Below are 23616 nucleotides of genomic sequence, written 5' to 3' on the forward strand. Positions count from 1 at the left end.
ACAGCATGTTGTAGCCCAAGCAGTACTATAACAGCATGTTGTAGCCCAAGCAGTACTATAACAGCATGTTGTCATCCAAGCAGTACTATAACAGCATGTTGTAGCCCAAGCAGTACCATAACAGCATGTTGGAGCCCAAGCAGTACTATAACAGCATGTTGTAGCCCAAGCAGTACTATAACAGCATGTTGTAGCCCAAGCAGTACTATAACAGCATGTTGTAGCCCAAGCAGTACTATAACAGCATGTTGTAGCCCAAGCAGTACTATAACAGCATGTTGTAGCCCAAGCAGTACTATAACAGCATGTTGTAGCCCAAGCAGTACTATAACAGCATGTTGTAGCCCAAGCAGTACTATAACAGCATGTTGTAGCCCAAGCAGTACTATAACAGCATGTTGTAGCCCAAGCAGTACTATAACAGCATGTTGTAGCCCAAGCAGTACTATAACAGCATGTTGTAGCCCAAGCAGTACTATAACAGCATGTTGTAGCCCAAGCAGTACTATAACAGCATGTTGTAGCCCAAGCAGTACTATAACAGCATGTTGTAGCCCAAGCAGTACTATAACAGCATGTTGTAGCCCAAGCAGTACTATAACAGCATGTTGTAGCCCAAGCAGTACTATAACAGCATGTTGTAGCCCAAGCAGTACTATAACAGCATGTTGTAGCCCAAGCAGTACTATAACAGCATGTTGTAGCCCAAGCAGTACTATAACAGCATGTTGTAGCCCAAGCAGTACTATAACAGCATGTTGTAGCCCAAGCAGTACTATAACAGCATGTTGTCATCCAAGCAGTACCATAACAGCATGTTGTCATCCAAGCAGTACCATAACAGCATGTTGTAGCCCAAGCAGTACTATAACAGCATGTTGTAGCCCAAGCAGTACTATAACAGCATGTTGTAGCCCAAGCAGTACTATAACAGCATGTTGTAGCCCAAGCAGTACTATAACAGCATGTTGTAGCCCAAGCAGTACTATAACAGCATGTTGTAGCCCAAGCAGTACTATAACAGCATGTTGTAGCCCAAGCAGTACTATAACAGCATGTTGTAGCCCAAGCAGTACCATAACAGCATGTTGTAGCCCAAGCAGTACCATAACAGCCTGTTGTAGCCCAAGCAGTACCATAACAGCATGTTGTCATCCAAGCAGTACTATAACAGCATGTTGTAGCCCAAGCAGTACTATAACAGCATGTTGTCATCCAAGCAGTACTATAACAGCATGTTGTAGCCCAAGCAGTACTATAACAGCATGGTGTAGCCCAAGCAGTACTATAACAGCATGTTGTCATCCAAGCAGTACCATAACAGCATGTTGTCATCCAAGCAGTACTATAACAGCATGTTGTCATCCAAGCAGTACAATAAAAGCATGTTGTAGCCCAAGCAGTACTATAACAGCATGTTGGATAATGGAGTGTGTATTGGTTTGTCTCCCACATGAATCATCTCCTTGTGCCAGATTGGGTTCAGATGACTTCTGTTTCTTTTTCCCCTATTTTTTCTATATTTATTTATTTGTATATATGTGTGTGTGTGTGTGTGTGTGTGTGTGTGTGTGTGTGTGTGTGTGTGTGTGTGTGTGTGTGTGTGTGTGTGTGTGTGTGTGTGTGTGTGTGTGTGTGTGTGTGTGTGTGTGTGTGTGTGTGTGTGTGTGTGTGTGTGTGTATACAGGATGTATGTATATTATTGTACTGCTTTAGGGATGTATGTATAATATTGTACTAGTCTAGGGATGTATATATAATATTGTACTGCTCTAGGGATGTCATTTACTATTATGTATTGATTTTGATGTTTATTTTTTCACTCTTTATGCGATGCAGAGAATACCGGAAGAAGAATGATAATTTTGATGCGATTTGATACTAAAATAAAATGTGATTCATTCATACAATGAAGTACAACAGGTGACTGGTCCAGCTAATGGTTGATCTCACACTACACACTCCTATGCAGTGTATACTGAAGTTGAGGTGAGAAACATGTGTTGTGTGGATGAATGAACATCTTTTGGAAAGTAAAAACAATTGGATTTTCTCAATTGGCATCTTCTACTTGACATACAGCTCAGATGATGTCCTTAGTATGATGTCATAAGATGTCCTTACTATGATGTCAGATGATGTCATTACTATGATGTCATAAGATGTCCTTACTGTGATGTCAGATGATGTCCTTACTATGATGTCATAAGATGTCCTTACTGTGATGTCAGATGATGTCCTTACTATGATGTCATAAGATGTCCTGACTATGATGTCAGATGATGTCCTTACTATGCTTTCTCTCTCTCTCCTGTGTTGTCTAACATGCTGTGTCGTCATGTGCGGCAGGTAGCCTAGTGGTTAGAGTGTTGGACTAGTAACTGAAACGTTGCAAGATCGAATCCCCGAGCTGACAAGGTATAAATCTGTCGTTCTACCCCTGAACAAGGCAGAACACGGTTCCGAGGCTGTCATTGCAAATAATAAATAGTTCTTAACTAACTTGCCTAGTTAAATAAAACATGTGTTGCTGCCATGCTATGTCATTGTCTTAGGTCTCTCTTTATGTTGTGTTGTTTCTCTTGTTGTGAAGTGTGTTTTGGCCTATATTTTTATTTATTTTATTTGTATTTTTAATCCCAGCCCCCATTGTACTCAGTGAAGTGTTGTTTTGAATTTGCCCCAAACAAAATACTTTGTATTCAAGACATAAAGTACATTTCTTTGACACATTTTTGTGCAGTATTAATTTAGTGCCTTGTTGCAAACAGGATGCATGTTTTGGAATATTTTTAAATTCTGTACAGGATTCCTTCTTTTCCCTCTGTCAATAAGGTTAGTATTGTGGAGTAACTACAATGTTGTTGAGTCATCCTCAGTTTTCTCCTGACACAACCATTAAACTGTGTAACTGTTTTAAAGTCACTATTGGTCTCATGTTGAAATCAACTGAGTTACTGTAGTAAGGATGCCTGTGTCTTTGTAGTGACTTTGCCAATCTACCAATAGGTGTCCTTCTTTGCGAGGCATTGGAAAACCTCTTTGTGGTTTAATCTGTGTTTGAAATTCATTGCTTGACTAAGGGACCTTACAGATAATTGTATGTGTGGGGTACAGACATGAGGTAGTCATTCAAAAATCATGTTAAACACTATTATTTCACACATATTGAGTTCAATGCAACTTATTATGTGACATTTTTACTCCTGAATTTATTTAGGCTTGCCATAACAAAAGGGTTGAATACTTAATGACTCAAGACATTTCAGCTTTTAATTTGTTATTAATCAGTAAAAATGTCTAAAAACATTATTCCACTTTGACATTATGGGGTGCTGTGTGTAAGCCAGTTAATAAAAATGTTTTAATCAATTTTAAATTCAGGCTGTACAACAACAAAATGTGGAAAAGGTCAAAGGGTGTGAACACTTTCTGAAGACACTGTATGTATCTTAGATATAGGTTTTACATACAAACTTTACATGTCCGCACTCACATAGGCTTAGCAAAAATAACATGGTTGCTGTGGTAGAATGTTTATTTTGATTGCCGATTTCCTCATTTATTGCTTGACTGAAGGTAGTGATCAGGTAGTCTGATTTCAGATGTGTCCGTATAAACACGATTATTAGGGAAATCGTTATTCTTGTAAAGCATGCAAACTTTTTAAACAAACTATTATATTAATCTGACTGGAGAGAGAGAGACGGAGAGAGACGGAGAGAGAAGGAGAGAGACGGAGAGAGGAGAGAGAGAGAAAGACAGAGAGAGAGCGCGTGTTCACCTCTCTCCTTCCCCCTCCTCTCCATCTCCAGCCCCCTCTTCTCCCCTCCTCTGCGTCTGGATGCGGGGGTCGGGGAGAGAGAGGGATGAGGGGTGAGAGGGGCGAGGGGTGAGAGCGTGTGAGCCCCCCCCCCCCCTGGAGGTCCCCCAGGCCCGCCCCTCCTCATGGTCTGGCCCGGTGCTGGCCCCGTGGCACACCGAAAGCCCTTTCAGGTGCACTTAATATCTGCAGCAGCAACAAATTTGTCTGGGAGGCAAGTCTATAGCTGCCACTCACAGTAGTCTGGCCATATTACATTTTAATATTTATTGACAAACATTAGCATAATTGACTGTGCCAGGGTTTCTTGGGGAAGGTAGAGGGAGGGATAGGGCTGTTTCTCTGAGAAGGTAGACAGCTGAGGGAGGGGTAGGGACAGGACTGTTTCTCTGGGAAGGTAGACGGCTGAGGGAGGGGAGAGGATAGGGCTGTTTCTCTGGGAAGGTAGACAGCTGAGGGAGGGGTAGGGATAGGACTGTTTCTCTGGGAAGGTAGACGGCTGAGGGAGGGTAGGGACAGGACTGTTTCTCTGGGAAGGTAGACGGCTGAGGGAGGGGTAGGGACAGGACTGTTTCTCTGGGAAGGTAGACGGCTGAGGGAGGGGAGAGGATAGGGCTGTTTCTCTGGGAAGGTAGACAGCTGAGGGAGGGGTAGGGACAGGACTGTTTCTCTGGGAAGGTAGACAGCTGAGGAAGGGGTGAGGATAGGGCTGTTTCTCTGGGAAGGTAGCCAGCTGAGGAAGGGGTGAGCATAGGGCTGTTTCTCTGGGAAGGTAGGCAGCTGAGGAAGGGGTCCCCGGGAGTCGCATTAATTAAATATGATGAATAAAATGTTTTAAATCATCAGGCTGGTAGGATCCCGAGATACACGCCAGCTTTTTCCTCTCCTCCTCACGTCGTCTCTCTCTCTCTCTCTCTCTCTCTCTCTCTCTCTCTCTCTCTCTCTCTCTCTCTGTCTCTCCATCACTCCATCTTTCTCTCTCTGTCTCTCTGTCTCTCCATCTCTCCCTCTCTCTCTCTCCATCTCTCCCTTCTCTCTCTCTCTCTCTCTCTCAGAATATCTCTTTTCTCCTCTCTTTCTCCATCTCTCTCTCTCTCCCCCTCTTCATCTCCCTCATTCCTTTTATGATGTGGTGGAAATGATGAGTCAGTGAAAAGTCAACCCCCCCCCCCCTCCCTCCTAAGGTGTCAATCAATTTATAGAAAACCAACTGTGCATGAAATAACTTCAATGAAGGATTGGACTCTTGATGTCAATGCCTTGGGTTATGGCTTCCTAGCCTTAAGGTAAAAAAATAAATTGTGACAAATGCCCCGAATACAACGGATGTAGACTTTACCATAAACAGCTTGCTTACGAACCCTTCCCAACGATGCAGAGTTAAACAAATAATAATAAAAAAATAAAATACACAAGAATGGAGCTAAATACAGGAAGTAATAGTACCAGATCACTATGGAGCTATATACAGGAAGTACCAGTACCAGATAACTATGGAGCTATATACAGGAAGTAATAGTACCAGATCACTATGGAGCTATATACAGGAAGTACCAGTACCAGATCACTATGGAGCTATATACAGGAAGTACCAGTACCAGATCACTATTGAGCTATATACAGGAAGTACCAGTACCAGATCACTATGGAGCTATATACAGGAAGTACCAGTATCAGATCACTATGGAGCTATATACAGGGAGTACCAGTACCAGATCAATGTGGAGCTATATACAGGGAGTAATAGTACCAGATCAATGTGGAGCTATATACAGGAAGTGCCAGCACCAGATCAAGGTGGAGCTATATACAGGAAGTACCAGATCAATATGGAGCTATATACAGGAAGTACTAGTACCAGATAACTATGGAGCTATATACAGGAAGTACCAGTACCAGATCACTATGGAGCTATATACAGGAAGTACCAGTATCAGATCACTATGGAGCTATATACAGGGAGTACCAGTAACAGATCAATGTGGAGCTATATGCAGGGAGTACCAGTACCAGATCAATGTGGAGCTATATACAGGGAGTACCAGATCAATGTGGAGCTATATACAGGGAGTACCAGTACCAGATCAATGTGGAGCTATATACAGGGAGTACCAGTACCAGATCAATGTGGAGCTATATACAGGAAGTACCAGTACCAGATCACTATGGAGCTATATACAGGAAGTACCAGTATCAGATCACTATGGAGCTATATACAGGGAGTACCAGTAACAGATCAATGTGGAGCTATATACAGGGAGTACCAGTACCAGATCAATGTGGAGCTATATACAGGGAGTACCAGTACCAGATCAATGTGGAGCTATATACAGGTAGCTATATAAGGATGGATAATAATAAGGTATTTGAGGTAGATATGTACATGAAGGCAGGGGTAAAGTGACTAGACATCAGGATATATAATAATAAGGTATTTGAGGTAGATATGTACATGAAGGCAGGGTAAAGTGACTAGGCATCAGGATAGATAATAATAAGGTATTTCAGATAGATATGTACATGAAGACAGGGTAAAGTGACTAGGCATCAGGATAGATAATAATAAGGTATTTGAGGTAGATATGTACATGAAGGCAGGGTAAAGTGACTAGGCATCAGGATAGATAATAATAAGGTATTTCAGATAGATATGTACATGAAGACAGGGTAAAGTGACTAGACATCAGGATAGATAATAATAAGGTATTTGAGGTAGATATGTACATGAAGGCAGGGTAAAGTGACTAGGCATCAGGATATATAATAATAAGAGTAAAAGGAAAAACAGAGTAGCAACAGCAAATGATGAGTGTGAAAGTGTGTTTGGGCCTGTGTGTGTGTGTGTGTGTGTGTGTGTGTGTGTGTGTGTGTGTGTGTGTGTGTGTGTGTGTGTGTGTGTGTGTGTGTGTGTGTGTGTGTGTGTGTGTGTGTGTGTGTGTGTGTCAATGTGTGTGTGTGTGTGTCAATGTGTGTGTGTGTGTGTGTGTGTGTGTGTGTCAATGTGTGTGTGTGTGTGTGTGTGTGTGTGTGTGTGTGTGTGTGTGTGCGTGCGTGCGTGCGTGTGTGTGTGTGTGTGTGTGTGTGTGTGTGTGTGTGTTTTTAAAGGTAATTTCTGATTGAGCTGACGTATGCATAATTTACCGTGAATGCAGTCTCCGCTAATGCGAAAACATTGCCTTTAAAATTTCTATCCCGCTATAGCATGGCTCTTCAGCGCTACGGATTGAATTGAGCTCTAAATCGTTCAGAAATTTGGATTAAAGTGTTCTACTTCAAAGACAGTGGTTATAGTGGTGGTGGTTATAGTGGTGGTGGTTATAGTGCTGGTTATAGTGGTGGTGGTGGTTATAGTGGTGGTGGTTATAGTGGTGGTGGTTATAGTGGTGGTTATAGTGGTGGTGGTTATAGTGGTAGTGGTTATAGTGGTGGTGGTTATAGTGGTGGTGGTTATAGTGGTGGTGGTTATAGTGGTGGTGGTTATATTGTTGGTTATAGTGGTGGTGGTTATAGTGGTGGTGGTTATAGTGGTAGTGGTTATAGTGGTGGTGGTGGTGGTGGTTATAGTGGTGGTTATAGTGGTGGTGGTTATAGTGGTGGTGGTGGTGGTGGTTATAGTGGTGGTGGTTATAGTGGTGGTGGTTATAGTGGTGGTGGTTATAGTGGTGGTGGTTATAGTGGTGGTGGTGGTGGTTATAGTGGTGGTGGTTATAGTGGTGGTGGTTATAGTGGTGGTTATAGTGGTGGTGTTGGTTATAGTGGTGGTTATAGTGGTGGTGGTGGTTATAGTGGTGGTGGTTATAGTGGTAGTGGTTATAGTGGTGGTGGTGGTTATAGTGGTGGTGGTTATAGTGGTAGTGGTTATAGTGGTGGTGGTGGTGGTTATAGTGGTGGTGGTGGTTATAGTGGTGGTTATAGTGGTGGTGGTGGTTATAGTGGTGGTGGTTATAGTGGTGGTGGTTATAGTGGTGGTGATAGTGGTGGTTATAGTGGTGGTGGTGGTTATAGTGGTGGTGGTTATAGTGGTGGTTATAGTGGTGGTGGTGGTTATAGTGGTGGTGGTTATAGTGGTGGTTATAGTGGTGGTGGTGGTTATAGTGGTGGTGGTTATAGTGGTGGTGGTTATAGTGGTGGTTATAGTGGTGGTGGTTATAGTGGTAGTGGTTATAGTGGTGGTGGTTATAGTGGTGGTGGTTATAGTGGTGGTGGTTATAGTGGTGGTGGTTATATTGTTGGTTATAGTGGTGGTGGTTATAGTGGTGGTGGTTATAGTGGTAGTGGTTATAGTGGTGTTTATAGTGGTGGTGGTTATAGTGGTGGTGGTGGTGGTTATAGTGGTGGTGGTTATAGTGGTGGTGGTTATAGTGGTGGTGGTTATAGTGGTGGTGGTGATAGTGGTGGTGGTTATAGTGGTGGTGGTTATATTGTTGGTTATAGTGGTAGTGGTTATAGTGGTGGTGGTTATAGTGGTGGTGGTTATAGTGGTGGTGGTTATAGTGGTGGTGGTTATAGTGGTGGTGGTGGTTATAGTGGTGGTGGTTATAGTGGTGGTGGTTATAGTGGTGGTGGTTATAGTGGTGGTGGTTATAGTGGTGGTTATAGTGGTGGTGGTTATAGTGGTGGTGGTTATAGTGGTGGTGGTTATAGTGGTGGTTATAGTGGTGGTTGTTATAGTGGTGGTGGTTATAGTGGTGGTGGTTATAGTGGTGGTGGTTATAGTGGTGGTGGTTATAGTGGTGGTGGTGGTTATAGTGGTAGTGGTGATAGTGGTGGTTATAGTGGTAGTGGTTATAGTGGTGGTTATAGTGGTAGTGGTTATAGTGGTGGTGGTTATAGTGGTGGTGGTTATAGTGGTGGTGGTGGTTATAGTGGTGGTGGTGGTGGTTATAGTGGTGGTGGTTATAGTGGTGGTGGTTATAGTGGTGGTGGTTATAGTGGTGGTGGTTATAGTGGTGGTGGTTATAGTGGTGTTGGTGGTTATAGTGGTGGTGGTTATAGTGGTGGTGGTTATAGTGGTGGTGGTTATAGTGGTGGTGGTTATAGTGGTGGTGGTTATAGTGGTGGTGGTTATAGTGGTGGTGGTTATAGTGGTGGTGGTGGTTATAGTGGTGGTGGTTATAGTGGTGGTGGTGGTTATAGTGGTGGTGGTGGTTATAGTGGTGGTGGTTATAGTGGTGGTGGTTATAGTGGTGGTTATAGTGGTGGTTATAGTGGTGGTGGTTATAGTGGTGGTGCTGGTGGTTATAGTGGTGGTGGTTATAGTGGTGGTTGTTATAGTGGTGGTGTTGGTTATAGTGGTGGTGGTTATAGTGGTGGTTATAGTGGTGGTTATAGTGGTAGTGGTTATAGTGGTGGTGTTGGTTATAGTGGTGGTGGTTATAGTGGTGGTGGTGGTAGTGGTTATAGTGGTAGTGGTTATAGTGGTGGTGGTGGTTATAGTGGTGGTGGTTATAGTGGTGGTGGTTATAGTGGTGGTGGTTATAGTGGTGGTGGTGGTTATAGTGCTGGTGGTGGTGGTTATAGTGGTTGTGGTTATAGTGGTGGTTATAGTGGTTATTATAGCGGTGGTGGTGGTTATAGTGGTGGTAGTGGTTATAGTGGTGGTGGTGGTTGTATTGGTGGTGGTTATAGTAGTAGTGGTGGTGGTGGTGGTTATAGTGGTGGTGGTTATAGTGGTGGTGGTTATAGTGGTGGTGGTGGTTGTATTGGTGGTGGTTAAAGTGGTGGTGGTGGTGGTTATAGTGGTGGTGGTGGTTGTATTGGTGGTGGTTATAGTAGTAGTGGTGGTGGTGGTGGTTATAGTGGTGGTGGTTATAGTGGTGGTGGTGGTGGTTATAGTGGTGGTGGTTTTAGTGGTGGTGGTTATAGTGGTGATTATAGTGGTGGTTATAGTGGTAGTGGTTATAGTGGTGGTGGTTATAGTGGTGGTGGTGGTGGTGATAGTGGTGGTTATAGTGGTGGTGGTTATAGTGGTGGTTATAGTGGTGGTGGTTATAGTGGTAGTGGTTATAGTGGTGGTTATAGTTGTAGTGGTTATAGTGGTGGTGGTTATAGTGGTGGTGGTTATAGTGGTGGTGGTGGTTATAGTGGTGGTTATAGTGGTAGTGGTTATAGTGGTAGTGGTTATAGTGGTAGTGGTTATAGTGGTGGTTATAGTTGTAGTGGTTATAGTGGTGGTGGTTATAGTGGTGGTGGTTATAGTGGTGGTGGTGGTGGTTATAGTGGTGGTTATAGTGGTGGTTATAGTGGTGGTTATAGTGGTGGTTATAGTGGTGGTTATAGTGGTGGTGGTTATAGTGCTGGTGGTTATAGTGGTGGTGGTTATAGTGGTGGTGGTTATAGTGGTGGTTATAGTGGTGGTGGTTATAGTGGTGGTGGTTATAGTGGTGGTGGTTATAGTAGTGGTTATAGTGGTAGTGGTTATAGTGGTGGTGGTTATAGTGATGGTGGTTATAGTGGTGGTGGTGGTGGTTATAGTGGTGGTGGTGGTTATAGTAGTGGTTATAGTGGTAGTGGTTATAGTGATGGTGGTTATAGTGGTGGTGGTGGTGGTTATAGTGGTGGTGGTTATAGTGGTAGTGGTTATAGTGATGGTGGTTATAGTGATGGTGGTTATAGTGGTGGTGGTTATAGTGGTGGTTATAGTGGTGGTGGTTATAGTGGTGGTGGTTATAGTGGTGGTGGTGGTTATAGTGGTGGTGGTTATAGTGGTGGTGGTTATAGTGGTAGTGGTTATAGTGGTAGTGGTTATAGTGGTGGTTATAGTGGTAGTGGTTATAGTGGTGGTGGTGGTTATAGTGGTGGTTATAGTGGTGGTGGTTATAGTGGTGGTTATAGTGGTAGTGGTTATAGTGGTGGTGGTTATAGTGGTGGTGGTTATAGTGGTGGTGGTTATAGTGGTGGTGGTTATAGTGGTATTGGTTATAGTGATGGTTATAGTGGTGGTGGTTATAGTGGTGGTGGTTATAGTGGTGGTGGTTATAGTGGTGGTGGTGGTTATAGTGATGGTGGTTATAGTGGTGGTGGTTATAGTGGTGGTGGTTATAGTGGTATTGGTTATAGTGGTGGTTATAGTGGTAGTGGTTATAGTGGTGGTGGTTATAGTGGTGGTGGTGGTTGCATTGGTGGTGGAAAAGGGGTGGTGGTGGTGGTTATATTGTTGGTTATAGTGGTGATTATAGTGGTGGTGGTTATAGTGGTAGTGGTTATAGTGATGGTTATAGTGGTGGTGGTTATAGTGGTGGTGGTTATAGTGGTGGTGGTTATAGTGGTGGTGGTGGTTATAGTGATGGTGGTTATAGTGGTGGTGGTTATAGTGGTGGTGGTTATAGTGGTATTGGTTATAGTGGTGGTTATAGTGGTAGTGGTTATAGTGGTGGTGGTTATAGTGGTGGTGGTTATAGTGGTGGTGGTTATAGTGGTGGTGGTGGTTGCATTGGTGGTGGAAAAGGGGTGGTGGTGGTGGTTATAGTGGTGGTGGTTATAGTGGTGGTGGTTATAGTGGTGGTTATAGTAGTAGTGGTGGTGGTTATAGTAGTAGTGGTGGTGGTGGTGGTTATAGTGGTGGTGGTTATAGTGGTGGTGGTTATAACTGGTGGTGGTTATAGTGGTGGTGGTTATAGTGGTGGTGGTTATAGTGGTGGTGGTTATAGTGGTGGTGGTTATAACTGGTGGTGGTTATAGTAGTAGTGGTGGTGGTGGTGGTTATAGTGGTGGTGGTTATAGTGGTGGTGGTTATAACTGGTGGTGGTTATAGTGGTGGTGGTTATAGTGGTGGTGGTTATAGTGGTGGTGGTTATAGTGGTGGTGGTTATAGTGGTGGTGGTGGTTATAGTGGTGGTGGTTATAGTGGTGGTGGTTATAGTGGTGGTGGTTATAGTGGTGGTGGTTATAGTGGTGGTTATAGTGGTGGTGGTTATAGTGGTGGTGGTTTTAGTGGTGGTGGTTATAGTGGTGATTATAGTGGTGGTGGTTATAGTGGTGGTGGTGGTTATAGTGGTGGTGGTTATAGTGGTGGTTATAGTGGTAGTGGTTATAGTGGTGGTTATAGTGGTGGTGGTGATAGTGGTGGTGGTTATAGTGGTGATTATAGTGGTGGTGGTTATAGTGGTGGTGGTTATAGTGGTAGTGGTTATAGTGGTGGTTATAGTTGTAGTGGTTATAGTGGTGGTGGTTATAGTGGTGGTGGTTATAGTGGTAGTGGTTATAGTGGTGGTTATAGTTGTAGTGGTTATAGTGGTGGTGGTGGTTATAGTGGTGGTGGTTATAGTGGTAGTGGTTATAGTGGTGGTTATAGTTGTAGTGGTTATAGTGGTGGTGGTTATAGTGGTGGTGGTTATAGTGGTAGTGGTTATAGTGGTGGTGGTTATAGTGGTGGTTATAGTGGTGGTGGTTATAGTGGTGGTGGTTATAGTGGTGGTTATAGTGGTAGTGGTTATAGTGGTGGTGGTTATAGTGGTGGTGGTTATAGTGGTGGTGATAGTGGTGGTTATAGTGGTGGTGGTGGTTATAGTGGTGGTGGTTATAGTGGTGGTGGTTATAGTGGTGGTGGTTATAGTGGTGGTTATAGTGGTAGTGGTTATAGTGGTGGTGGTTATAGTGGTGGTGGTTATAGTGGTGGTGGTTATAGTGGTGATTATAGTGGTGGTGGTTATAGTGGTAGTGGTTATAGTGGTGGTGGTTATAGTGGTGGTGGTTATAGTGGTGGTGGTTATAGTGGTGGTGGTTATAGTGGTGGTGGTTATAGTGGTGGTGGTTATAGTGATGGTGGTTATAGTGGTGGTGGTTATAGTGGTGGTGGTTATAGTGGTGGTGGTTATAGTGGTGGTGGTGGTTATAGTGGTGGTGGTTATAGTGGTAGTGGTTATAGTGGTGGTTATAGTGGTGGTGGTTATAGTGGTGGTTATAGTGGTAGTGGTTATAGTGGTGGTGGTTATAGTGGTGGTTATAGTGGTGGTGGTTATAGTGGTGGTTATAGTGGTAGTGGTTATAGTGGTGGTTATAGTGGTGGTGGTTATAGTGGTGGTGGTTATAGTGGTGGTGGTTATAGTGGTGGTTATAGTGGTGGTTATAGTGGTGGTGGTTATAGTGGTGGTGGTTATAGTGGTGGTGGTTATAGTGGTGGTTATAGTGGTAGTGGTTATAGTGGTGGTGGTTATAGTGGTGGTTATAGTGGTGGTTATAGTGGTGGTTATAGTGGTAGTGGTTATAGTGGTGGTGGTTATAGTGGTGGTTATAGTGGTGGTGGTGGTTATAGTGGTGGTGGTTATAGTGGTGGTGGTTATAGTGGTGGTGGTTATAGTGGTAGTGGTTATAGTGGTGGTGGTTATAGTGGTGGTGGTTATAGTGGTAGTGGTTATAGTGGTGGTTATAGTGGTGGTGGTTATAGTGGGTGTTATAGTGGTAGTGGTTATAGTGGTGGTGGTTATAGTGGTGGTGGTTATAGTGGTGATTATAGTGGTGGTGGTTATAGTGGTAGTGGTTATAGTGATGGTGGTTATAGTGGTGGTGGTTATAGTGGTTGTTATAGTGGTGGTGGTTATAGTGGTGGTGGTTATATTGTTGGTTATAGTGGTGGTGGTTATAGTGGTGGTGGTGGTGGTTATAGTGGTGGTGGTTATATTGTTGGTTATAGTGGTGGTGGTTATAGTGGTGGTGGTGGTGGTTATAGTGGTGGTTATAGTGGTGGTGGTGGTGGTTATAGTGGTGGTGGTTATAGTGGTGGTGTTTATAGTGGTGGTTATAGTGGTGGTGGTTATAGTGGTGGTGGTTATAGTGGTAGTGGTTATAGTGGTGTTTATAGTGGTGTTTATAGTGGTGGTGGTTATAGTGGTGGTGGTGGTGGTTATAGTGGTGGTGGTTATAGTGGTGGTTATAGTGGTGGTGGTTATAGTGGTGGTGGTTATAGTGGTGTTTATAGTGGTGTTTATAGTGGTGGTGGTTATAGTGGTGGTGGTGGTGGTTATAGTGGTGGTGGTTATAGTGGTGGTGGTTATAGTGGTGGTGGTTATAGTGGTGGTGGTTATAGTGGTGGTGGTTATAGTGGTGGTGGTGGTTATAGTGGTGGTGGTTATAGTGGTGGTGGTTATAGTGGTGGTGGTTATAGTGGTGGTGGTGGTGGTTATATTGTTGGTTATAGTGGTGGTGTTTATAGTGGTGGTTATAGTGGTGGTGGTTATAGTGGTGGTGGTGGTGGTTATAGTGGTGGTGGTTATAGTGGTGGTGGTTATAGTGGTGTTGGTGGTTATAGTGGTGGTGGTTATAGTGGTGGTGGTTATAGTGGTGGTGGTGGTGGTTATAGTGGTGGTTATAGTGGTGGTGTTTATAGTGGTGGTTATAGTGGTGGTGGTTATAGTGGTGGTGGTTATAGTGGTGGTGGTTATAGTGGTGGTGGTTATAGTGGTGGTGGTTATAGTGGTGGTTATAGTGGTGGTGGTGGTTATAGTGGTGGTGGTTATAGTGGTAGTGGTTATAGTGGTGGTGGTTATAGTGGTGGTGGTTATAGTGGTGGTGGTTATAGTGGTGGTGGTTATAGTGGTGGTGGTTATAGTGGTGGTGGTTATAGTGGTGGTGGTTATAGTGGTGGTGGTTATAGTGGTGGTGGTTATAGTGGTGGTGGTGGTGGTTATATTGTTGGTTATAGTGGTGGTGTTTATAGTGGTGGTTATAGTGGTGGTGGTTATAGTGGTGGTGGTGGTGGTTATAGTGGTGGTGGTTATAGTGGTGGTGGTTATAGTGGTGTTGGTGGTTATAGTGGTGGTGGTTATAGTGGTGGTGGTTATAGTGGTGGTGGTTATAGTGGTGGTGGTTATAGTGGTAGTGGTTATAGTGGTGTTGGTGGTTATAGTGGTGGTGGTTATAGTGATGGTGGTTATAGTGGTGGTGGTTATAGTGGTGGTTATAGTGGTGGTGGTTATAGTGGTGGTGGTTATAGTGGTGGTGGTGGTGGTTATAGTGGTGGTGGTTATAGTGGTGGTGGTTATAGTGGTGGTGGTGGTTATAGTGGTAGTGGTGATAGTGGTGGTGGTTATAGTGATGGTGGTTATAGTGGTGGTGGTTATAGTGGTGGTGGTTATAGTGGTGGTGGTTATAGTGGTGGTGGTGGTGGTTATAGTGGTGGTGGTTATAGTGGTGGTGGTTATAGTGGTGATTATAGTGGTGGTGGTTATAGTGGTGGTGGTGGTTATAGTGGTGGTGGTTATAGTGGTGGTTATAGTGGTAGTGGTTATAGTGGTGGTTATAGTGGTGGTGGTGATAGTGGTGGTGGTTATAGTGGTAGTGGTTATAGTGGTGGTTATAGTTGTAGTGGTTATAGTGATGGTGGTTATAGTGGTGGTGGTTATAGTGGTGGTGGTTATAGTGGTGATTATAGTGGTGGTGGTTATAGTGGTGGTGGTTATAGTGGTAGTGGTTATAGTGGTGGTTATAGTGGTGGTGGTTATAGTGGTGGTGGTTATAGTGGTGGTGGTTATAGTGGTGGTGGTTATAGTGATGGTGGTTATAGTGGTGGTGGTTATAGTGGTGGTGGTTATAGTGGTGGTTATAGTGATGGTGGTTATAGTGGTGGTGGTTATAGTGGTGGTGGTTATAGTGGTGGTGGTTATAGTGGTGGTGGTTATAGTGATGGTGGTTATAGTGGTGGTGGTTATAGTGGTGGTGGTTATAGTGATGGTGGTTATAGTGGTGATTATAGTGGTGGTGGTTATAGTGGTGGTGGTGGTTATAGTGGTGGTGGTTATAGTGGTGGTTATAGTGGTGGTGGTTATAGTGGTAGTGGTTATAGTGGTGGTGGTTATAGTGGTGGTTATAGTGGTGGTTATAGTGGTGGTGGTTATAGTGATGGTGGTTATAGTGGTGGTGGTTATAGTGGTGCTGGTGGTTATAGTGGTGGTGGTGGTTATAGTGGTGGTGTTGGTGGTTATAGTGGTAGTGGTTATAGTGGTGGTTATAGTGGTGGTGGTTATAGTGGTGATTATAGTGGTGGTGGTTATAGTGGTAGTGGTTATAGTGGTGGTGGTGGTTATAGTGGTGGTGTTGGTGGTTATAGTGGTAGTGGTTATAGTGGTGGTGGTGGTTATAGTGGTGGTGGTTATAGTGGTGGTGGTTATAGTGGTGGTGGTTATAGTGGTGGTGGTTATAGTGGTGGTGGTTATAGTGGTGGTTATAGTGGTGGTGGTTATAGTGGTGGTGGTTATAGTGGTGGTGGTGGTTATAGTGGTGGTGGTTATAGTGGTAGTGGTTATAGTGGTGGTTATAGTGGTGGTGGTTATAGTGGTGGTTATAGTGGTATTGGTTATAGTGGTGGTGGTTATAGTGGTGGTTATAGTGGTGGTGGTTATAGTGGTGGTTATAGTGGTAGTGGTTATAGTGGTGGTTATAGTTGTAGTGGTTATAGTGATGGTGGTTATAGTGGTGGTGGTTATAGTGGTGGTGGTTATAGTGGTAGTGGTTATAGTGGTGGTTATAGTGGTGGTGGTTATAGTGGGTGTTATAGTGGTAGTGGTTATAGTGGTGGTGGTTATAGTGGTGGTGGTTATAGTGGTGATTATAGTGGTGGTGGTTATAGTGGTAGTGGTTATAGTGATGGTGGTTATAGTGGTGGTGGTTATAGTGGTGGTGGTTATAGTGGTGGTTATAGTGGTGGTTATAGTGGTGGTGGTTATAGTGGTGGTTATAGTGGTGATTATAGTGGTGGTGGTTATAGTGGTGGTGGTTATAGTGGTGATTATAGTGGTGGTGGTTATAGTGGTGGTGGTTATAGTGGTGTTGGTTATAGTGGTGGTGGTTATATTGTTGGTTATAGTGGTGGTGGTGGTTATAGTGGTGGTGGTGGTGGTTATAGTGGTGGTGGTTATATTGTTGGTTATAGTGGTGTTTATAGTGGTGGTTATAGTGGTGGTGGTTATAGTGGTGGTGGTTATAGTGGTGGTGGTTATAGTGGTGGTGGTGGTGGTTATAGTGGTGGTGGTTATAGTGGTGGTGGTTATAGTGGTGGTGGTTATAGTGGTGGTGGTGGTGGTTATAGTGGTGGTGGTTATAGTGGTGGTGGTTATAGTGGTGTTGGTGGTTATAGTGGTGGTGGTTATAGTGGTGGTGGTTATAGTGGTGGTGGTTATAGTGGTGGTGGTTATAGTGGTAGTGGTTATAGTGGTGTTGGTGGTTATAGTGGTGGTTATAGTGGTGATTATAGTGGTGGTTATAGTGGTAGTGGTTATAGTGATGGTGGTTATAGTGGTGGTGGTTATAGTGGTGATAGTGGTGGTTATAGTGGTGGTGGTTATAGTGGTGGTGGTGGTTATAGTGGTGGTGGTTATAGTGGTGGTTATAGTGGTGGTGGTTATAGTGGTGGTGGTTATAGTGGTGGTGGTGGTTATAGTGGTGTTTATAGTGGTGGTGGTTATAGTTGTGGTGGTTTTAGTGGTGGTGGTTATAGTGGTGGTGGCACCACCACTCCCTGGTTCCCCTCCCTGAATCACCCCTCCCTGATTCACCCCTCCCTGGTCCCCCTCCCTGGTCCCCCTCCCTGATTCACCCCTCCCTGGTCCCCCTCCCTGGTCCCCCTCCCTGGTCTTCCTCCCTGGTCCCCCTCCCTGGTCCCCCTCCCTGATTCACCCCTCCCTGGTCCCCCTCCCTGGTCCCCCTCCCTGATTCACCCCTTCCTGATTCACCCCTCCCTGGTCCCCCTCCCATGTCCCCCTCCCATGTCCCCCTCCCTGGTCCCCCTCCCCGATTCACCCCTCCCTGGTCCCCCCTCCCTGGTCCCCCTCCCTGATTCACCCCTCCCTGGTCCCCCCTCCCTGGTCCCCCTCCCTGATTCACCCCTCCCTGGTTCCCCCTCCCTGGTCCCCCTCCCTGATTCACCCCTCCCTGGTCCCCCCTCCATGATCCCCCTGTGGCCCCCCAACACCAGCTGTTCATTAACCAAAATATGCAAACTAGACCTAGTCCTAAACCTCCCCTGACTGTCCCCCTCCCCCGTCTCCTCCTCCTCCCTCTGTCTCCTCCTCTTCCTCCCTCTGTCTCCTCCTCCTCCATCTCCTCCTCCTCCCTCTGTCTCCTCCTCCTCCCTCTGTCTCCTCCTCCCTGTCTCCTCCTCCTCCCTCTGTCTCCTCCTCCTCCCCTGTTTCCTCCTCCTCCTCCCCTGTCTCCTCCTCCCCGCATCTCCTCCTCCTCCTTCCTCTGTCTCCTCCACCTCCTTCCTCTGTCTCCTCCTCCTCCTCCCTCTGTATCCTCCTCCCCCTCCCTCTGTCTCCTACTCCTCCCTCTGTCTCCTACTCCTCCCCTGTCTCCTACTCCTTGTCCTCCCTCTGTCTCCTCGTCCTCCCTCTGTCTCTTCGTCCTCCCTCTGTCTCCTCCTCCTCCTCAACTATCTGACCACTAATAATCAGAGGTCAACTTCCTGACCACTAATAATCAGAGGTCAACTTCCTGACCAGTAATAATCAGAGGTCAACTTCCTGACCACTAATAATCAGAGGTCAACTTCCTGACCACTAATAATCAGAGGTCAACAGACCCTCCTCGCCTCGCCTAAATATGAATGCCCTCATCTATTGTTGGAAAACATTTTGTTGAAGAGCAACGTTTCGGGAACACCCGGCCCATCAATAATGAAGTGTTCTTTTTCTCACTGACAGACGTGTCGGGCGTTCCTGAGCCCATAACAAGCATCCTTTTCCCCCTCTCTGCCAGTTGACATACTGACTGAGGAATCACAGGCTGTGTTGAGGGCCTCGTCAGGAGCCTCGGGCGTCAGCCCTCGCAGGCTCCTCTGGGGCACCGCAAAGGTAAATCATAATAGGCATTTTTTTTCTCTACTGCTATGACTCCACAGGCATGCTTAACCAAGCACTTTATTTATTCGCCATTAGGAGTCTTGCTTGATGCAACAAAAAAAAAGGGAAAAAAAGAGAAAATGCATAATTGATTATTCTGGTCACATTAGCTTATACCTATAAGCGTAATCTATTTTTAATGGAGCGGTGACTGCGCGGGGAGCCGGTGTGGTCGATAGCGTTTTAAAGGGTGTTGATGTGCACGTGCTGAGTGTCTGATGAGGTCTAGGGGGAGGGTGTGGGGAGAAGGCGAGGGGCCCGGGCAGGCGGGGTTTTGGGGAGTCAGGTGACTTACCTGTTGTCCGGTGACCAATAGGATGGAGCCCTCTTTGGCGTGCATCACCTGACGGAAGATGTGGTCGAGGATGAGGAGCTCGCTCCAGCAGTTCTGGAGGAGTTTCATTTGGTCGTCCACCTGTTCGTGAGACAAAGGGAGAAAAGAGAAAAGAATAGGTCTTTTGTTGACTTTGATGCTAATGATAATGATGCGAATGATAACGATGCTAATGATAACGATGCTAATGATAATGCTGTGCCAACTTGTCATGCTACGTTTATTCCGCCTTTTAAATAAAAAGGATACAAAACGATACATGAAAACAACTCCCTGACAATATTCTCTTAGTGAAAGGTTTTCGGGTGAAGCGAGCTACAACACTTTTGTGGTTTTGACAAGTAGGCACAACTAGATTGACTAGTGTTGATCGCTATTTTAAATTTAATTTGTCATTTAAAAAAAAACCGATTTGAACATTTATTTAACATGGCAAGTCAGTTAAGAAAACATTCTTATTTACAATGACAGCCTACCCTGGGCCAACTGTACGCCGCCCTATGGGACTCACAGCCGGATGTGATATAGCTTGGATTTGAACTAGGGACTGTAGTGACACCTCTACAACTGAGATGCAGTGCCTCAAACCCCTGCGCCACTCGGGAGTCCTATTCTGGTGGAGGGTCAGGTGTGTAGTGGAGGGTAAATGCAGTTCATCCACATTTTTTCAGAAAACTACATTGAAAGTATAGGGAGCTGCGATAAGAGTTGACCCACCTATTTTATCACTACATCACTCGTGAAGGTAGACAATCTCACACTATACTGCAGTATCACATAACCGTCGTCCCGTACTTCCACGTTCAAACACATCCACAACGCCGGGATTTCAAAGAGCCCGTGCACGTCCCTGTTTGTCAACTATCACTGGTGTTATCTGTTTGCCCAGTGCCACCAGTGGCTGAGTGATTTCACAGTTCTCAGTGATTAAGTAGCGAGTTTCTCAGCAACAAGGGGGCTGGTGTCTCCCATCCCGGTGACTGACGCACGGTGAAGGTAGTCTGATACACTGCAACAACCCATCCATTGTGGACCAGTTACTTCTCAGGGCTCAGCGTGTTAATCATTCCACACTGTAGCCACAAACACAGAAAGAACACAGAAAGGCCACATTCAGAAGCAAAAGAATGAGGAAAAAGATGGAGATTTCTCTCTCACCCCTCCTTTTTTCCATCCCGCAAGTCAGATAAATAGTATCGAGGGTGACACTGTTTGTCGAAAGGTGTCGGCTTCGCAAAACGCTTCGGGTTGGTGTTGTTGTGGCGAAATGCGCTTTGCATGAGTCTGAGAGAATCGTTGGGTTAACAGTTAAGGTCTGTGACCTCGCACTCTAAAACATCAATAAGTTTTTACATAAGAATGCAGATCTATGGTAAACTGCCTCACTAACAGGTACGGTACAATTGGTGGAGAAAGGAACGCTGTAATCTATTATGGAACTTTGTAAACGACGCCATTTGTTTCAAATCGAAGAGCTGTGATGTCACTGAGCTAACGGATATTCTACTGTACGTAAAAACACATGATTACCTTGAATGACACTGTGGTAGTGTCAGCGTAACTGTTGTTGAGACGGATTGTTTTGACTGCAGAGGAGTTATTTAGCCTCCACCCAGGCATAACAATGGCACTATAGACTGAGAGCTGGCTTGGAGGAGCAAGGTTATAGAACAGCATAGGAGAGACTCAAGCCGAGACTGACTGACTGTCTGTCTACTGTATCAACATTGCATGTCTCATTCCTCTTTTAATCAAAGTGAGATAGGACAAAATACAACAAAGCCGCAGTGACCTTTACCACAAATTCTGACAGTCCCTGTGATTCCTGTGTTTTTTCTCTCTCATCCTTCCTTTCTGTGGGGCGGGTGACTGGAGGCGACATACGAGAGCAACATTCTAATGCAGTCAGTAAAACCATCAGGGAGGGAGGGAGGTAGGGGGAGGGCGTGAGGAAGGCGTGGGCGAACGAGTGTACTTCTTACTGTACTTTGATCCCCCATCCCTGTCTCTGTCAGCATGACTAGTTAAATACCCTCTCAGAGAGAGAGAGAGAGAGAGAGAGAGAGAGAGAGAGAGAGAGAGAGAGAGAGAGAGAGAGAGAGAGAGAGAGAGAGGATAGAGAGAGAGAGAGAGAGAGAGAGAGGAGAGAGAGAGAGAGGAGAGAGAGAGAGAGAGAGAGAGAGAGAGAGAGAGAGAGAGAGAAAGATGGGCAGTTAGATCCTGCTCTTCAGACCTGTCAGGGGTCCTGGCGAGTGCCGGGGTCCCCATCAAAGGGAGACGTCCTCACACTTCCTTCCTGGCAGCATCACTCCAGACATAACTTCCTTCCTGGCAGCATCACTCCAGACAGAACTTCCTTCCTGGTAGCATCACTCCAGACAGAACTTCCTTCCTGGCAGCATCACACCAGACACAACTTCCTTCCTGACAGCATCACTCCAGACAGAACTTCCTTCCTGGCAGCATCACCCCTGACATATTTTCCTTCCTGGCAGCATCTCCCCTGACAGAGCATCCTTCCTGGCAGCATCACTCCAGACAGAGCATCCTTCCTGGCAGCATCACCCCTGACAGAGAATCCTTCCTGGCAGCATCACTTCAGACAGAGCCAGGTTATCAAGGGGAGACGTGGGGGACTTGAGGCGGGAACGAGAGTCACCCGCACAGCGACCGAGACAAGACGAGCAAAGTGAGGCGTGGAGAGGTATCGCCAACCCCTTTAAGTGCCAGTCCCTGACAATACTTTCCTTTGCACTGTCACATGGTGGAACCCAACAAGCTCTGGATTTCACAAGTCCATCTGTCTGTCCACTCAGATACAAGGAGTGGTCTGACAAGGGAGGGGATTTATTTCCTGTCTCTGTTCTGTATTCTGTTCCTGAGAACTGGAATGTGAACGTGTTGTAAATAAAATAACATGTAGCCAAAAGCCAACAGCTTTAGACAATAACATGGCCCAATAAAGTTTTTAAATAAGTGTTACAGTTGATTGAACTATATCGATCCAATAACACGTGTAATTTAGGAGGTCGGCCAGGCTGATATTGATTATACCAAGCACTAAACAGTAGAGAACATGGATGATATTGATCATACCAAGCACTAAACAGTAGAGAACATGGATGATATTGATCATACCAAGCACTAAACAGTAGAGAACATGGCTGATATTGATCATACCAAGCTATAAACAGTAGAGAACATGGATGATATTGATCATACCAAGCACTAAACAGTAGAGAACATGGCTGATATTGATCATACCAAGCTATAAACAGTAGAGAACATGGATGAGATTGATCATACCAGGCTATAAACAGTAGAGAACATGGATGATATTGATCATACCAAGCACTAAACAGTAGAGAACATGGATGATATTGATCATACCAGGCTATAAACAGTAGAGAACATGGCTGATATTGATCATACCAAGCACTAAACAGTAGAGAACATGGATGATATTGATCATACCAAGCACTAAACAGTAGAGAACATGGATGATATTGATCATACCAGGCTATAAACAGTAGAGAACATGGATGATATTGATCATACCAAGCACTAAACAGTAGAGAACATGGATGATATTGATCATACCAGGCTATAAACAGTAGAGAACATGGCTGATATTGATCATACCAAGCTATAAACAGTAGAGAACATGGATGATATTGATCATACCAGGCTATAAACAGTAGAGAACATGGATGATATTGATCATACCAAGCACTAAACAGTAGAGAACATGGATGATATTGATCATACCAGGCTATAAACAGTAGAGAACATGGCTGATATTGATCATACCAAGCTATAAACAGTAGAGAACATGGATGATATTGATCATACCAAGCTATAAACAGTAGAGAACATGGATGATATTGATCATACCAGGCTATAAACAGTAGAGAACATGGGTGATATTGATCATACCAAGCTATAAACAGTAGAGAACATGGATGATATTGATCATACCAGGCTATAAACAGTAGAGAACATGGATGATATTGATCATACCAAGCACTAAACAGTAGAGAACATGGATGATATTGATCATACCAGGCTATAAACAGTAGAGAACATGGCTGATATTGATCATACCAAGCTATAAACAGTAGAGAACATGGATGATATTGATCATACCAAGCTATAAACAGTAGAGAACATGGATGATATTGATCATACCAAGCACTAAACAGTAGAGAACATGGATGATATTGATCATACCAGGCTATAAACAGTAGAGAACATGGATGATATTGATCATACCAGGCTATAAACAGTAGAGAACATGGATGATATTGATCATACCAAGCACTAAACAGTAGAGAACATGGATGATATTGATCATACCAAGCTATAAACAGTAGAGAACATGGATGATATTGATCATACCAAGCTATAAACAGTAGAGAACATGGCTGATATTGATCATACCAAGCACTAAACAGTAGAGAACATGGATGATATTGATCATACCAAGCTATAAACAGTAGAGAACATGGATGATATTGATCATACCAAGCTATAAACAGTAGAGAACATGGCTGATATTGATCATACCAAGCTATAAACAGTAGAGAACATGGATGATATTGATCATACCAAGCTATAAACAGTAGAGA

The 23616-nt window shown here is 44.6% G+C and overlaps 1 protein-coding gene across 1 annotated transcript in view; it reads right to left on the reverse strand.

Moving 5' to 3' along the window:
- LOC129867491 (nuclear receptor subfamily 5 group A member 2-like) overlaps window positions 1-19089 on the reverse strand; it is a 61213-nt gene extending 42124 nt beyond the window's left edge. The window contains exon 1 of the mRNA XM_055940933.1: window positions 18950-19089. Coding sequence (XP_055796908.1) covers window positions 18950-19057 — 108 coding nt within the window. The 5' untranslated portion in view covers window positions 19058-19089. The remainder of the gene's footprint in view (window positions 1-18949) is intronic.
- Window positions 19090-23616: the final 4527 nt, after the last annotated feature.

This window comes from Salvelinus fontinalis, chromosome 12 (assembly GCF_029448725.1).
Source record: "Salvelinus fontinalis isolate EN_2023a chromosome 12, ASM2944872v1, whole genome shotgun sequence".
In the NCBI taxonomy this organism is placed as follows: domain Eukaryota; kingdom Metazoa; phylum Chordata; class Actinopteri; order Salmoniformes; family Salmonidae; genus Salvelinus; species Salvelinus fontinalis.